This window comes from Protopterus annectens, chromosome 11.part0 (genome assembly GCF_019279795.1).
Source record: "Protopterus annectens isolate FY-2018-M chromosome 11.part0, PAN1.0, whole genome shotgun sequence".
Lineage (NCBI taxonomy): Eukaryota > Metazoa > Chordata > Ceratodontiformes > Protopteridae > Protopterus > Protopterus annectens.
In genome coordinates this window covers 1,236,847,224-1,236,865,334 of record NC_056745.1, presented here as the reverse complement: position 1 = coordinate 1,236,865,334, position 18,111 = coordinate 1,236,847,224, and the positions used below count along the sequence as shown (strand labels likewise).

General features: G+C 37.3%; 1 protein-coding gene across 1 annotated transcript in view; it reads left to right on the top strand.

Moving 5' to 3' along the window:
* The first annotated feature begins 12,295 nt into the window (after nucleotides 1-12,295).
* LOC122815050 (mucosal pentraxin-like) overlaps nucleotides 12,296-18,111 on the top strand; it is a 65,995-nt gene continuing 60,179 nt past the window's right edge. The window contains exon 1 of the mRNA XM_044087298.1: nucleotides 12,296-12,376. Coding sequence (XP_043943233.1) covers nucleotides 12,296-12,376 — 81 coding nt within the window. The remainder of the gene's footprint in view (nucleotides 12,377-18,111) is intronic.

The window sequence follows — 18,111 nt, the reverse complement described above, 5'->3', positions numbered from 1 at the left end:
CATCAACATTGAACAAGCTTGCGGTGCATATGTGTTGCTGTGGCGTGGTGGCGACAATCATTTCCACGTGGTGATGGCGGAAGCTTACGCGCAGTCAATGAATGAAATGTTTGGGTCGCTTCAATGGACGCAATGTGCATATGTCAAATTAGATGTTGCTGGACTGTGTCCACCTGGCCAGTCTTTTCACTGCTGCTGTATGTTCCCCAATCGCGGATGTCTGTTTGACTACCCATTCTACATGGTTACTCGTAACCAGGTGATTTCGTACTGTGAACAAATGTCATACATCCTAACATGCTGGTTAGCAACTGCTTCATATAAACCTCAGACATCCCAATAGGACATATCCGTCACTGTATTGTCAACATAACACCACCGGAACATGTAGATCCCCTATGTGTTCATTGAAACATGTTTTCTTCATAGGTGGGAACACCATTGTTTATATCCCAGTTGACGTTGTGGGTGTGCCATTAGTATGTGTTCCACAGGTCACACATCTGTTCCGCTGTATGGTAGCGGGTGCTCCTCATTCTGTTGCTGGCAGATTGAGTGCTGTGTATGCCGGTGTTGGCACGGCGGTCCAACATTGTATATGGAATGTCAACTGTAGTCCCTATGTGTATTTCCTGTGTTATGCCTTACCGCGGCTGTGTGATTTCCCCGTGTTTGCAGTTGTGGGTGCCATCTTGGCCGTACGGTTGTCCATCCATGAGAATTGCCTACTGGACACTAGTATAGGGCTGTACACATTTCACACCTGCATTTACCATTCTCCAGTGGATGGTTTGCATCATTAGCGGATAGTATGGCAGGTGCTACACACACATCCCTCCCACGGGGCGGGACAACGGATTACTGTGACAACACGAGCCAAGTCTACATGCAGAATCCCTTGACTGCAACATTCGGCAGTACCCATTCAACATCCTTCATGTGTGCGGGACTATGATGTGGGCGCATGATTCTATGGACCCGTTACCCTGGGGATTTCTGTGCATATGTGCTGGATTACATGGACAGCTATCATCAACATTGAACACGCTTGCGGTGCATATGTGTAGCTGTGACGTGGTCACGACTAACGATCATGTGCCCACGCGCAGTCTGCGGGTAATTTTGAGTCTACAATGGACACCAATGTGCATATGTTAAGTGTAGAGCTTGGCGGACTGTGTCCGTGTGGCCAGTGTGTTTGACTGCTGCTGTATGTTCCCCAATCGCGGATGTCTGTGACTACCCATTCTACATGGTGCTCGTAACCAGGTGATTTCGTACTGTGAACAATTGTCATACATCCAAAGATGCTGGTTAGCTACTGCTTCATGTACATCAGACATCCCAATAGGACATGTCCGTCACTGTATTTACAACAGAACACCACCGGAATATGTCGATCCCCTATGTCTTCATTGTAGCATGATTTCTCCATAGGTGGGGATGCCATAGGTTACATATCCCAGTTGGCGTTGTTGGCGTGCCATCGGTTTGTGTTCCACAGGTGGCCAATCTGTTCCATGGTATGGTGCCGAGTGGTCCCCCATTGTGTTGCTGGCAGATGTAGTGCTGTGTACGCCGGTGTTGGCACAGCGGTCCAGCTTTGTATGTGGGATGTCAACTGTAGTCCCTATGTGTATTTCCTGCGTTATGCCTTGCGGTTGTGTAATTTACCAGGTTTGCAGTTGTGGTGCCGTCTTGGCCATACTGATTTGTCCAGCCATGACAATTTACTACTGGACACTACTATAGGGCTGTTAACATCTCACAACTACATTTAGCATTCTCCGGTGGATGGTTTGCATTATTAGCGGAGAGGAAGGCAGGTGCCACACACACATCCCTCGCACGGGGAGGGACAAAGGATTGGCTCGCGAAACAACACCGGGCAGAGTCTACATACCGGAATCCCTTGGGTGCGACAATCGACAGTACCCATTACACATCCTTCAGGTGTGCGGGACTGTGATGTGGACCTTCCCTTCTATGGACCGGTCCCCTGGGTATTTCTGTGCATGTGTGTTTGCATTTCATGGACAGCTATCATCAACATTAAACACGCTTGCGGTGCATATGTATACCCGTGACGACAATGAGTTCCCGTAGGCGATCATTGATGGCGTCATACTTGTCGTTTTGTAATTTTGAGTCCAGTCATGGACACCACTGTGCATATGTAATGTGTACAGCTTGACCGGACTGTGTCCTTGTGAACAGTGGGTTTCACTGATGCTGTGTGTTCAACAATTGCAGATGTCTGTGACTACCCATACTGTGTAGTGCTACAGGAACTATGTTTTCCGATGCCAGAACCCAATTGTGTACATCCACTGTTGCAGGTTAACAAACACTTTCATACACAGAGGTCACGGTTGGAAAGTACTGCCACTTCATTATCGAACAACACCTCCAGGCTGTGTATATCATATGAACTTTAGGCCGGTCTTACCGGCCATTTACCAATGTAATTAGCAGACACGTGTCAATACATGTATGATAAGACATATTGCCATGCTGACGATTGATCTATGTTATTTGGACATTGGCATCTGCCTTTGGCATCCGTTGCTGTGTGTGTTGCGAGTGAACATACGCATTGCTTGCTCAGAGGCGGACTACACAATTCTGCACACTACTGTGGTCTCCTTTAAGGACCCTGAGCCAGTGGTCGACAGTACTGCAGCCACTGCATCAATCACATTTGCCATCTACCAGTACCTACAGGACTGCATGTACCAGGCATTCACTTACCCAACTGTGGTTCATTGTACCAATGCCAAGCGTCCAGTGTGGTGTACCCCAGCCATACACATGATGTACAACACGAGGAGGTGGCTACTACAGGGTGGAGCAGACACCTTGTGAGGTGTGACACCCTTAGATCATCATATGTGTAGAGTTACACAATGTCATGGGATTGTCCAGGGCACATTCCACAGATATACCTACATGGACCTGGCTGACAATCATACCACCTTCAGTTGCTATGCTCGACACCTGTGAGGTCACTTACCACATATGCTCTGACTGGGTTCACATAGAGGTGGGGTTTACTCAACATACACACATTGCCGACATACAGGCTGACAGGTCCAGTGAGGACATCTCCACACCCTCCACCACACATGTGGAGATGTCTGTACCAGCGGTTTGTGGTCACCAAATGTTCTGTGACACACAGGTGGGACATGCTCTCTCCAGGGTAGTGTGAATAGCATCCATGAGACCAGATGGTGAGCCCGCTGTACTCCACTATCTCATTTGGGATTAGGACCCACAGATTGGGACAGCTATTTCTTTATAGCCTCACCTCAGGTAGGGTGCCCAGGTTGTATCGCGCGACAACTGTATTCCCACATCACAGGCCAATGCCTCCACTGAGGCTGGTTATTACTGTCCCAGTACCCTGAGGAGACCTATCTGCATAGACATGGGGTGGGATCATACTGCGGTTCGTACATGACTGCATAGGGGACATACATGCCGCATCCCACGGTTTGTCTTGTTCAGGCGGTTCATGCCTTTAAGACATGGTTGACATTTTCGGGACGGTCACCCAGCCCATTGCTGGGGGTGTTGCAGTCCATACAGCCTACCTCGTCCTGGCAAAGGGCTTCATAACATTACCCCCCTCAGGTAACGTTAATGAAACCATTGGCTGGGATGTGAACACGTACATCACAGAATGTGTTGTAAACTGTCTATGTGACACAACCCACATGGTCATAGTTGCTGGCTGCATGTCAGACCAACTGCCTGTCACAGGTGGTGTCCCATGGTGCCATTCTGTGGGTGCACCCCTGTCATACATCTACATTTCCACGGTACAGGCACACACAGCGGTGTTATGGGTAACATTGTTTGTAAATGCTTGCAGAACAGATGCCATACTGGGACGGACATCTGACACAGATATCCTTCGAAGGGGCCTCCCGGATATGCATATCTGCTGTCAGGGACATGTCCCACAGCTAACTGGTACATAATGCAAAGTCATACCTGTCGAGGGGTAGTAGGTCACCCTGTACAGCGTATAGGTGGCTGTCCACACAGCACAGGGGTGACTACCAGGGATCAGGGGACAGGGTTTGTCGGTCGCCTTTCATTCAACACACACATTGCTATCGTGCTTCTGTGGGACTTCTACATTGACCACCTGTATGTGCAGGGAGTCACATCTGACTTCACAGCCCGACACGTACACACGGTCACTATATAGCATAGAACTTCACTTATTTGCCTAAGTATGAGCTTATTGTTGTGGCAGTTTGGTAGCTTATTCTGTTTCTTGGGACATTTAGGTATTTCAGTTCTGGAAATAACCGATTCAGGCTACAATTACATTAAATGAAATCATTATGACCTACACTCTTAGCACACTTCCCGTTTTAATGCTTTATTTGAACACGTATGCCAATACAGGGACTGCCCTAAAATTAGGACGGTTGGTGACCTTGAGTCGCTACTCCTATGTCGATGCGGCGTGCTGACATGCTGCTGTACACCTTCTCTGACTATGCACACTCACAGTACATTGCTGTACGGACACGGTATTACGCGTATCCTTTGTTCCTTGCACAGGTACATTTCGAACTCGTGGGTTTTATTTGCTTCTCTGTTTAGTTGGGACGGGTACTTTGTTGCATACTCTGCGGACATTTCATTCTGCACGGGCCATGGCTGCAGCCATTTCTATTCTGGGCGGACTATGGCAGACATCACGTTAGGTTGCTCTTCGCCTGCCTGCTTAAACACGTCTACTGACGCATCCTACTTGGGCTCGCTCACGTACACTACGCACATGCCTGTGGTTACGGTGCACTCTCATTAATATGCATATGGCTACTCGCGACTATGCAATGCACCGCCGGTGCAAGCCTTACGCCGGCCTTGCGCCGAGCTTCATGAATCCCAGGGCACGTATTGACTCCACTGTTTTCCATACGTTAAACATTAAAATTTACCTCCAAATTCAAACCTGATGGATGTAAAGTATTGAAATGAATGATAAACCTGGTTTCCAAAGCTAATAATTTGTTCTTATACATCAGATGAGCTATACAATTTTAAATTCTTTGCAAAGAGTAGATGAGAAGTTGGTTATTTTCTGGGAGCTGAATTGTAACCATGACCTAATCTATTAAGTAGACAGATTAATGGGTTAAGAGCAAGACAAAAGAGCAGCGGTGACAAAGAGTCACCCTGGAATATCCCTCTTTGAATTTTTATCCCTAGGGTAATAATTTGTCCTTTATCATGGCTAAGATATAAAGTGCTTTGCCACTGTTTATGGCCACTGTAATGTAATTTTTTCAATGTAGAGTATCTTATACATCAGTAAACACTCCTTTATCCATGAATGTGAGATGCTGTCAAATGCTTTTTTGTAATCTATCTATTGCATGCCTTGATTCTTCACTCTTTTTACAATTTTCCAATTATGATTTTATTTAACAACAAATGATCATTTGTTCCATATGACTTTCTTTTCTTACCCTTTTGTTCTATTAACCATGATTGAGTTTTCTTCACATTGATTGACTCAAATATATATATTTATGTACCCATAGTGGACAGTAGATAATCATGGTACTTCACAGCCAGCTTGTCCTGTTCTGCACTATTTTGGCTCATCTGTAATATCTAGCAGACAACATATGGCAAGGATTTAGCATAGCTCAGTGCACCCTACTCTGTGTACTGTTATCTGCACTGAATGCAGCTTATATCTGATGGCAAATGATTAAGGGCATGGAAGGTCAGTGAATCCCACTATGTACTTCATTACCTTTTTACTCCAAACTGCATTACTGATTTCATTATAGTTAGACAATTTTGCTTCCACAATTGTCCACTGAATCTTCTGGCCTTAGTTGTCAGATATCCACAATCACCATTAAATAACACTTAACAGCTCATTCTACTAACTGCTGTAGATGACAGGGTAACAAAGAGCCATTATTAACAACCCAAGAAGAAGAAGAAGTTGAAGGATTATTTTTTTGTGCCAAACCATTACTCATGGCTAAGGCCAATATGCAGTGTCTCCAGTGCCAAATTCTCATACATGTGTTAGACATTGAGGCATCTGAGTCTAGCATTTTCTAACCTTTCCATGGCATTATATTTTTGTTTTTCACTTTTATGGGCCCAAACTGACCTCCAAGGATGAGCAATCTGGCCATTATCCAATTTATATCTGGCTTTTACTAGACTCCATTATTTCTAGGGATTGTATACACACACAGGTGCGCGCACCACACACACACACACACACACACACACACACACACACACACACACACACACACACACACACACATATGCACACACGCACACACATGCACACACACACACACACACACACACACACACACACACACAAAACCTGCTATGCGTAGCAGCAGCCTAGCTATTGACTGTTTTCTGATGGTTTCCCTGACTGGGCCTCTGACTCCAAATAATGTCTCAAAAACAAGTAATTAGCAACATAGTTGTTGTACCAAATAATCATACCTCACTGCTGAATAAGTAACTCTGCTAGGATATCTCATCTCAAGTGTCTGCTTCACAAGTTAATCAACAAAAGGCTCAGTCCAATATGGAACAAAAGGTTTCTAGTGAATGGGGTCTTCATGGAGTCTTCCAAGAATCACTGTTAAAACCACTGTTATCCTACTTGTATGAGAGTAACATGTGAGAGCATGTCAGATACTTCAGTATTCTGGTGACTCTTAGCGTCACCGTTCAGTTATTTCTGATATATCCAGAATCAATTACACTGCAGTGATTCACACTTTGTGTAAACATATCTCAAGTTCTCCTTTTCAGTAACAAACAAAAATCTTCCATATGTCAAGCCGGAGTCATCAATATTTGCACTGCAACAAGCAGTATTTCTGTTGAAAATATACAAGCTACCCACTTGACTATATATAAAACATAACAGAAAATAAGAATGTAGCAAACCAGCCAAAACACCTTGCCGACTATTACACCAACTGGATAAATTCGATATATGTTAAATAGAATATAATGAGTGTTGGTGTTAGCTCTTTATGAACCTGTTAATCTTTAAAATAAAGAACTTTGAACAATGATATTGCACAACGAGAAATATCTTCTCGCTGAGAACAAAGTTACCTTTATATAAGTCCGTATAATCCTTTCACGACCTTATCCGAGCAGCTAGAAGGTAGTTCCAAGTATCCGCTGTTCACCCGTTGCTGAAAAGATGCAAAACAATGGGCAAAAGTGAAGCGGATTGTCCCTCAGAAAAAATCTGCCTTACGTTGTAAATACAGCCACAGCAAACAAAAGTCCATGAATGTTTCACAATAAAGAATGTTACTGTTGGAAACAAAATTGCCTCTATGTAAGTCCACGCAATCCCTTAGCAGCTTGTCAATGCGTGCAAAAGTAATCTCAAATGACTACCTTTCACACGTTGCTAGAGGGATATAGCGAAAAAAGAAATATGAGACAAAATGTCTTTTAAATCAGTTAGACTCACTGTAGCACCTCCGTGACAAAACAAAAACTGCAGCAACTAAAAACAGACCATTCGTTTAACAGAGCTGCCTCACGTTACAATTTCTCGCTGTTTTGCCAACAGCTGAGACATATACAAGCCCTTCTGTTGTTCCGCTTGCATAAACCGTAATTCAAAGGGCTTTGGATGCAAGATATAGGCGGTAAACCAAATGTCTCATATGAACCAACGTCTTTTCAGACCAAAAACGAACCACCAAATCTTCAGAGATGGTAGACATACCAAAAACTGTAACAAATAAAAGTTCAGGTCTGTTCAGACCAAACAGCAGGCAATGGCAAATACTTCGAGTACACTGATATTTCCAGAAAAAAGCAGAAATACTTCAAAAATCTTTAGAAACAAAGTAGATTTATTGGATCCCAAATAAACAGTGGTAAGCGCTTTCGCAACAAGTGCTTTTTCAAACCAACAGTTAATCCGTTTTAAAACACACCTTATATACCTAATTGTTAGAATTTGGCGGTTAAAAACACACATCCATTTAAAGGGGCATGTAAAATCATTGCAATTATTCTTATTTAACATAGTAATGCATTATTTAAAAACTCTTTCTTTTATTTAACTTATTGTTAAAATGGATGAAACTGATATAAATTAATGTGAAATATTGGAAAAATATATACATATATAAATGTGAAAAAATATATATGTATATGAATATGAAGAGAGTGTATATATACTCAAATGAAGAAAATACATACATACTCCATAAATTATGTGTAAAGAAACAAAATATATACTGTGTAAATCTAACAATGATTTTGTAACAATTATTTATTTATATGAATGTAATACATAAATAAATTGAACATAAAATATATAAATAAAACAAAATATACCATATAAATCTAGCCTTGGTTTTACAACAATCATATTCCAAATGAGTATGATGCATATATTTATTTTGACAAGAAATATAATATATATATTGTGTATTATTATTATATTATGTAAAAAATGAAGATGAAAGTAAATGTGATATGTAAGTGAATATCTTAATGAAATGCTCTAAATGCCATATAATTGATGAGAAGTGTATTGTATATAATACAAAATAATATGAAAATATGAAAAATAAAAATGAAAATGAAAATAGAAATAAAAATAAAAATGCATGTATATATATGTACACACATCCATTTCCATAAATTTGTATTCCACATTCAAATAAATAATCAAATAAAACTTTCATCCAATAAACTGAATAAAGAATATAATGAATTAATAATACATAAAAAATATATATGTATATGAAAAAAGATTTATATACATATAAAAAACTAAAATTGTTTGAAATAATAAACAATACATTTAATAGAGTTCACTAGAAATCTTATAAATATATTAATAAGAATGTCAAATAATATTCATAGTATTTGAACTCATTCACTAATATCTAATTACATATCATTTGGGCCTGTGTCTTCTGCTTTTTAACATGGGTTTCATAGGGACCCTATCATTTAGACCGGGAAAACAGTGTGCTCTAGTTTTTATTATCCATTGAGCCTCCACTGTTTCAGTAATGTTTTTAACATCACCACCTCTTATATTAGGTTGTAAAACTTGCAACACTGAAAAAGAAAAATTATGTGTAGTATCTGTGTTAAGAATATGTTTAGATAAAGCATTTACTTCTGATTTTATTCTGATTTGATAAATGTGTTCCCTGATGCGTTCCTTTAACATTCTATCAGTTTTCCCTATGTAAAAGGAATTGCATGAGGAACATCTAGCTAAGTAAATCAAATGTTGTGTCTTACAATTGGCATAAACATTTAAATAAAAAATTTCACTTGTAACTGGGTGAACAAAAATATGTGAATCAGATATAAAACAGCAATAGTTGCAACCATTGCATGGGATGGTACCCACTAAATCTAAACCACTCTGTTGGGTATATTCTTTACAACATAATAATCTATGTAAGTTTTGTTTATTTTTATAGGCAAAATTTGGATGGTCGTTTATAAGTTTTGAAATCTCTGGTTCTAACTGAAGAATATTCCAATGTTTAATAACACATTCTTTGATTGCATTGGCATCCAAAGTATAATGAAGTGTATATCTAATGAAATTCTCGTCATTGTTAGAGGGTGGTTGATTGTTAACATGTGTGTATTCATTATAACCATCCTCTGAAAAGAAAGGAGCTGCATTACCTTGTCTCAATTCCTTAACTCTACATAGAGCATCATTAATTTCACTATTTTTGTATTTCCTGTTTTTAAATCTAGTTGCAAGTCCTTCTATTTCTGTCTCGAACTTATCTACACCGGAGCTTAATCTTGAGACCCTCATGCCCTGTCCTTTAAGAATGTTCCTGAATACATGTGGGGGATGCATGCTATCTCTATTTAGTAGACTATTTCTATGACATGACTTTCTGTGGATACCTGTATTAAATGCCCCATTGGGTAAACGCCATATCTGAATGTCCAAGAAAGAAATTGTATTTTCTGAATATTCCATAGTGAAACTAAGGAAATCCACCAACATATTAACTTCTTCCTCAAACTTTAATAATTCTTGGACATCACCTTGCCACAAGAAAAATAAATCATCTACGAAACGTTTGTAAAATATTACATGTTCCTTAAAACTCCGTAGTTTGCATAGCATGTTTTCCTCCCAATGGGCCATTACTAGGTTGGCGTAGCTATTTGCACATGGTGTGCCCATAGCTACGCCATTCCTTTGCAAGTAATATGTCTCTTCAAATAGGAATACATTACTATCTAGAATAAGCTCCATAAGAGTGCATAGGAAATCTATCTTTATTGGTGTAAAACTTGAATGAAGCATAAGATAATTTTGTAAAAACTCCAAGCCTGAATCATTGGGGATCTGAGTAAACAAGGATTTAACATCCATAGTTACTAACAACAAATTATTGTTGTTTTGTTGATTCCTAGTAGCCTCATAAAAATTTAATAAAAAATTCTTAGAGTCCATGAGTATAGTATTATGTTTTTCCAATAAAGGATGTAATGTTTTCTCTATAAAATATGACATGTTCTCTGTCACCCAACCTCGCCCTGAGACAATAGGTCTCATGGGTGGGTTGAGTTCATCTTTGTGAATTTTGGGAAGGCCTTTGATAATAGGTGTCATAGGCTCCTCAACTAGTAAAAAATTGTATAGTTGGTCATCCATCAAGCCCATTTTACACATTTCTTCAAGATTGTTATATATGTTAGTTATAATTCTTATAACATCCGTTTTGGTTATTATTTGGTAATGTTCTGTATCTCCTAATAAAGTCAACATCTTACCTACATAATCTGTTCTATTAAACACTACAATAGGGCCCCCCTTGTCCGCTGGTTTTATCATTATATTGTTATCTGCTTTTAAATCTTTCAAAGCCTGAAATTGCTTATAAGACAAATTGTGTTTAGAACTCCTAAGGTTGCTGTCATGCATGGAATAAAGATCTTTTTCTACTGCTTTACCAAATACATCTATAATAGGATGTAAAGGTGGTACCATCAAGCTAGGTTTCTTAAAATTTTGAGTAGTATGAATAGATGCTTTATTATTAAACATAGTTTTTAGCTGTAAGTTACGAGTAAACATTTTCAGATCTAAAATACTATCAGAAATGTTACTATGTTTAGATGGTATGAAGGTTAAACCTTTATTTAAAACTTCTTCTTCATACTTATTTAATGGTCTATCAGACAAATTATGTATTGTTAACCTTTCCCACATCTTTTTGATAGTGGGTTCCTTCTGTTAAGTAATTGGGGTCTTTCGTTTTGTCTGCCCCTGCTCATGGATCTCTCTCTCCCTTTCTGATGTTGTTCTACTATGGGTAAGGCGTGAGAGTAGTCCTTCATTATATACCACTTGTTGTGTTCTGATTTTATTTCTAACAACTTGTGGTTTAGTCACTTGTTCTACTGTGACTTGATTCACATCTGATTGTAATGGTGGTACACGTGATGTTTCATCATGTAAATTAATCGTACCACCATGTTCATCAGATGTATTAATGAATGTGTTTGTAGATGTATTATTGGAAGCATGAATCCTTGTGTTTGGTGTACTATTTGTATGCTTAGAGCCATTTATCTGAGCTCTCTGATGTTGTGTTTGAGATCCTGCTGGTCTAACACCATTGTTAGCAGAGAACCTAGGCCAAGTAAATACCTGGTCATTTGCAAAATCAAAAGTATCTCTGGCTAACTTGTGTTTTTTCTGTTCAAACAATCTTTTTTCAAATAATGCAACATTATCCATTACATGCTCAAGCTTAGAATCTAATAATGTATCATCATAACTATTAAACATTTCAATTTGTCTACTTTCAATAGATTTACAAAGTTCCTTTTCTTCTGGTAGAAAATAGTCATTTAGAAGCTTCATATAATTGAAACTTGTTTCCAAGTTGAGCTGTTGCCAACGCCTCAAGTTCGGAAAAGTATTTCCTGTGGTTGGCATTTTCAAAATTCTGAGCCCCCTTGGTACTATCTGTTTCTGTATACAAGTTTCAAAATGAAACCTCTGTAACTGTAATCTCTTGGGTTTTAAAGTTCAGACTCCAGATTGTTTAATTCAGAATTTAATTTTGTCATTATGTCAGTATCAAGTGGCTCCTCACTATTGACAGGTGTAATAATGCAGTCCATCAACGGCTGGTTTGCTACATTCTTATTTTCTGTTATATTATACATTTATTTCCTGCCAACACTTTAACCGAGCTCTGTGGCTGAACTGCAAAACACAAGTAACACTATGGATAATGTTGAACTTCCATACAATCCTTCTAATATGAAGAAATACAACTCAAGAAGGCTGAAGCGTTGCCTGACTGATGTGAGTAATCCGTTGATGGACTGCATTATTACACCTGTCAATAGTGAGGAGCCACTTGATACTGACATAATGACAAAATTAAATTCTTTACAAGTTTCTTATGCACTCTCATGGAACTTATTCTAGATAGTAATGTATTCCTATTTGAAGAGACATATTACTTGCAAAGGAATGGCGTAGCTATGGGCACACCATGTGCCAATAGCTACGCCAACCTAGTGATGGCCCATTGGGAGGAAAATATGCTATGTAAACTACGGAGCTTTAAGGAACATGTAATATTTTACAAACGTTTCGTAGATGATTTATTTTTCTTGTGGCAGGGCGATGTCCAAGAATTATTTAAGTTTGAGGAAGAAGTCAACACGTTGGTGGATTTTCTTAGCTTTACCATGGAATACTCAGACAATACTATCTCTTTTTTGGACATCCAGATATGGCGTTTACCTAATGGGCCATTTAATACAGGTATCCACAGAAAGTCTTGTCATAGAAATAGTCTACTAAATAGAGATAGCATGCACCCCCCACATGTATTCAGGAACATCCTCAAAGGACAGGGCATGAGAGTCTCAAGATTAAGCTCCAGTGTAGATAAGTTTGAGACAGAAATAGAAGTACTGGCAACTAGATTTAAAAATAGGAAATATAAAAATAGCGAAATCAATGATGCTCTATGTAGAGTTAAGGAATTGAGACAAGGTAATGCAGCTCCTTTCTTTTCAGAGGATGGTTATAATGAATACACACATGTTAACAATCAACCACCCTCTAACAATGACGAGAATTTCATTAGATATACACTTCATTATACTTTGGATGCCAATGCAATCAAAGAATGTGTTATTAAACATTGGAATATTCTTCAGTTAGAACCAGAGATCTCAAAACTTATAAACGACCATCCAAATTTTGCCTATAAAAATAAACAAAACTTACATAGACTATTGTGTTGTAAAGAATATACTCAACAGAGTGGTTTAGATTTAGTAGGTACCATCCCATGCAATGGTTGTAACTATTGCTGTTTTATATCTGATTCACATATTTTTGTTCACCCAGTTACAAGTGAAATTTTTTATTTAAATGTTAATGCCAATTGTAAGACACAACATTTGATTTACTTAGCTAGATGTTCCTCATGCAATTCCTTTTACATAGGGAAAACTGATAGAATGTTAAAGGAGCGCATTAGGAACATATTTATCAAATCAGAATAAAATCAGAAGTAAATGCTTTATCTAAACATATTCTTAACACAGATACTACACATAAATTTTCTTTTTCAGTGTTGCAAGTTTTACAACCTAATATAAGAGGTGGTGATGTTAAAAACATTACTGAAACAGTGGAGGCTCAATGGATAATAAAAACTAGAGCACACACTGTTTTCCCGGTCTAAATGATAGGGTCCCTATGAAACCTATGTTAAAAGCAGAAGACACAGGCCCAAATGATATGTAATTAGATATTAGTGAATGAGTTCAAATACTATGAATATTATTTGACATTCTTATTAATATATTTATAAGATTTCTAGTGAACTCTATTAAATGTATTGTTTATTATTTCAAACAATTTTAGTTTTTATATGTATATAAATCTTTTCATATACATATATATTTTTTATGTATTATTAATTCATTATATTCTTTATTCAGTTTATTGGATGAAAGTTTTATTTGATTATTTATTTGAATGTGGAATACAAATTTATGGAAATGGATGTGTGTACATATATATACATGCATTTTATTTTATTTCTATTTTCATTTTCATTTTTATTTTTCATATTTTCATATTATTTTGTATTATATACAATACACTTCTCATCAATTATATGGCATTTAGAGCATTTCATTAAGATATTCACTTACATATCACATTTACTTTCATCTACATTTTTACATAATATAATAATAATACACAATATATATACATATTTCTTGTCAAAATAAATATATGCATCATACTCATTTGGAATATGATTGTTGTAAAACCATGGTTAGATTTATATAGTATATTTTGTTTTTTATACATATATTTTATGTTCAATTCATCTATGTATTACATTCATATAGATATATAATTGTTATAAAATCATTGTTAGATTTACACAGTATATATTTTGTTTCTTTACACATAATTTATGGAGTATGTATGTATTTTCTTCATTTGAGTATATATACACTCTCTTCATATTTATATACATATATTTTTTTACATTTATATATGTATATATTTTCCAATATGCTCTATAATTCACATTAATTTATATCAGTTTCATCCATTTTAACATGTTTATAAGTTAAATAAAAAGAAAGAGTTTTTAAATAATGCATTACTATGTTAAATAAGAATAATTGCAATGATTTACATGCCTTTAAATGGATGTGTGTTTTTAACCGCCAAATTCTAACAATTAGGTATATAAGGTGTGTTTTAAAACGGATTAACTGTTGGTTTGAAAAAGCACTTGTTGCGAAAGCGCTTACCACTGTTTATTTGGGATCCAATAAATCTACTTTGTTTCTAAAGATTTTTGAAGTATTTCTGCTTTTTTCTGGAAATATCAGTGTACTCGAAGTATTTGCCATTGCCTGCTGTTTGGTCTGAACAGACCTGAACTTTTATTTGTTACAGTTTTTGGTACGTCTACCATCTCTGAAGATTTGGTGGTTCGTTTTTGGTCTGAAAAGACGTTGGTTCATATGAGACATTTGGTTTACCGCCTATATCTTGCATCCAAAGCCTTTGAATTCTGGTTTTATGCAAGCGGAACAACAGAAGGGCTTGTATATGTCTCAGCTGTTGGCAAAACAGCGAGAAATTGCAACGTGAGGCAGCTCTGTTAAACGAATGGTCTGTTTTTAGTTGCTGCAGTTTTTGTTTTGTCACGGAGGTGCTACAGTGAGTCTAACTGATTTAAAAGACATTTTGTCTCATATTTCTTTTTTCGCTATATCCCTCTAGCAACGTGTGAAAGGTAGTCATTTGAGATTACTTTTGCACGCATTGACAAGCTGCTAAGGGATTGCGTGGACTTACATAGAGGCAATTTTGTTTCCAACAGTAACATTCTTTATTGTGAAACATTCATGGACTTTTGTTTGCTGTGGCTGTATTTACAACGTAAGGCAGATTTTTTCTGAGGGACAATCCGCTTCACTTTTGCCCATTGTTTTGCATCTTTTCAGCAACGGGTGAACAGCGGATACTTGGAACTACCTTCTAGTTGCTCGGATAAGGTTGTGAAAGGATTATCTGGAGACTTATATATAAAACATGCTCATCATTCAGACAAAATACCTGTTCTAAGGACCTAAACCTTGTTTAAGACATAAACAGGACATGCTGGAGGAACAGATATGAGTTTCAAAATTACCCCTTCTTAGGTACAGACTTCCTATACATTTGAAGCAAAGCTTATCCCTAACACTATTCAAACATAACTTGGACCAGTGTATGGGAAATCTCAATTTACACTTTCTAATGAAGGAAAAAGCAGTCTGTGAATGTTTGATGTGGCACAAGCCTATATCATAACTGCAAAATTCCTTTTGGTATTGACAACTCAGCAATATTTTTGAGGAAAACAACAAGAAACAAACTGAACTTTGATGTGATGGTAATAAAACAAAATGACCAAAAAAAAAAAAACACCAAATAAACTGAAGAAATGACAGAAATTTTAGCACTCAAAAACAGTTTAATAATAGTTTCGTCTAAAGGACTTCTTCAAAAAATAATCAGATTACTTAACAGATCTGTTTAACTAAAGACAAATAACTAATCACATTTTGGGTATAATTAACACACATACAAAAGTAAATCAAAAATGCATTTGAAACTACCACTAAATTAAAACTGTATATAAGTTTACTTAATTTTTATTTTTTAATTTAAAATTTTTCATCTCCTAGTCTTTAAAAAAAACACTTAATATTTAGTGATTCATTTAGGCCCTGAAATTTATCGGCATTTAACTTAATTTGCCAATTAATTTCTAAACTCCTCTAAATTACTTTTATAATCTCTACCCTCAAGTCTTGAGGCAAAAAAGCTATAACAGAAAATATAAACTTTTTATATTTATTATGAGTATGTTTATATAAAGCATTGTTTAGCAGTGATCTTTACTTTTGATAGCATATAAATGTTCCTGTAACCTTTTTTTTTTTCTACAAAGAGATGTGTAGATATACCAATAAGTAACTCTGCTAGGATATCTCATCTCAAGTGTCTGCTTCACAAGTTAATCAACAAAGGCTCAGTCCATATTATGGAACAAAAGGTTTTCTAGTGAATGGGGTCTTCATGGAGTCTTCAAGAATCCACTGTGTTAAAACCACTGTTATCCTACTTGTATGAGGAAGTAACATGTGAGAGCATGTCAGATACTTCAGTATTCTGGTGACTCTTAGGCGTCACCGTTCAGTTATTTCTGATATATCCAGAATCAATTACACTGCAGTGAGTTACACTTTGTGTAAACATATCTCAAGTTCTCCTTTTCAGTAACAAACAAAAATCTTCCATATGTCAAGCCGGGTCATCAATATTTGCACTGCAACAAGCAGTATTTCTGTTGAAAATATACAAGCTACCCACATTGACTATATATAAAACATAACAGAAAATAAGGAGATGTAGCAAACCAGCCAAAACACCTTGCCTTTACATAGAGCTATTACCAACTGGATAAATTAGATATATGATTAAATAGAATATAATGAGTGTTGGTGTTAGCTCTTCTATAAAACCTGTTAATCTTTAAAATAAAGAACTTTGAACAATGATATTTACTGGCGAAATATCTTCTAGCTGAGAACAAAGTTGCACCTTTATATAAGTCCGGTATAATCCTTTCCTCGACCTTATCCGAGGCAGCTGAAGGTAGTTCCAAGTATCCAGCTGTTCACCGTTGCTGAAAAGATGCCGGTAAAACAATGGGCAAAAGTAGGCGGATTGTCCCTCAGAAAAAAATCTGCGCTACGTTGTAAATACAGCCACAGCGAAACAAAAGTCCATGAATGTTTCACAATAAAGAATGTTACTATTGGAAACAAAATTGCCTCTATGTAAGTCCATGCAATCCCTTAGCAGCTTGTCAATGCGTGCAAAAGTAATCTCAAATGACTACCTTTTACACGTTGCTAGGAGGGATATAAGCGAAAGAAATATGAGACAAAATGTGCTTTTAACGATCACAGTTAGACTCACTGCTTAGCACCTCCGTGACAAACAAAAACTGCAGCAACTAAAACAGACCATTGCGTTTTAACAGAGGCTGCCTCCGCACGTTTTAATTTCTGGCTGTTTTGCCAACAGCTGAGACATATACAAAGCCCTTCACCGTTGTTCAGCTTGCATAAACACCGTAATTCAAAGGGCTTTGGATGCAAGATATAGGCAGTCCAAACCAACCATGTACTCCTTGCTGGGAACCAACGTCTTTTTCAGACCAAAAGCGAACCGCAAATCTTCAGAGATGGTAGACAGCACCAAAAACTGGCTAAATAAAAGTTCAGGTCTATTTCAGGCCAAACGGACGAGCAATGGCAAATGCTTGAGTACACTGATATTTCCAGAAAAAAGCAGAAATACTTGCAAAATCTTTAGAAACAAAGTAGATTTATTGGATCCCAAATAAACAGATGGTAGGCGGCAGCCTTTGCAACAAGTGCTTTTCAAACCAACAGTTAATCCGTTTTAAACACACCTTATATACCTAA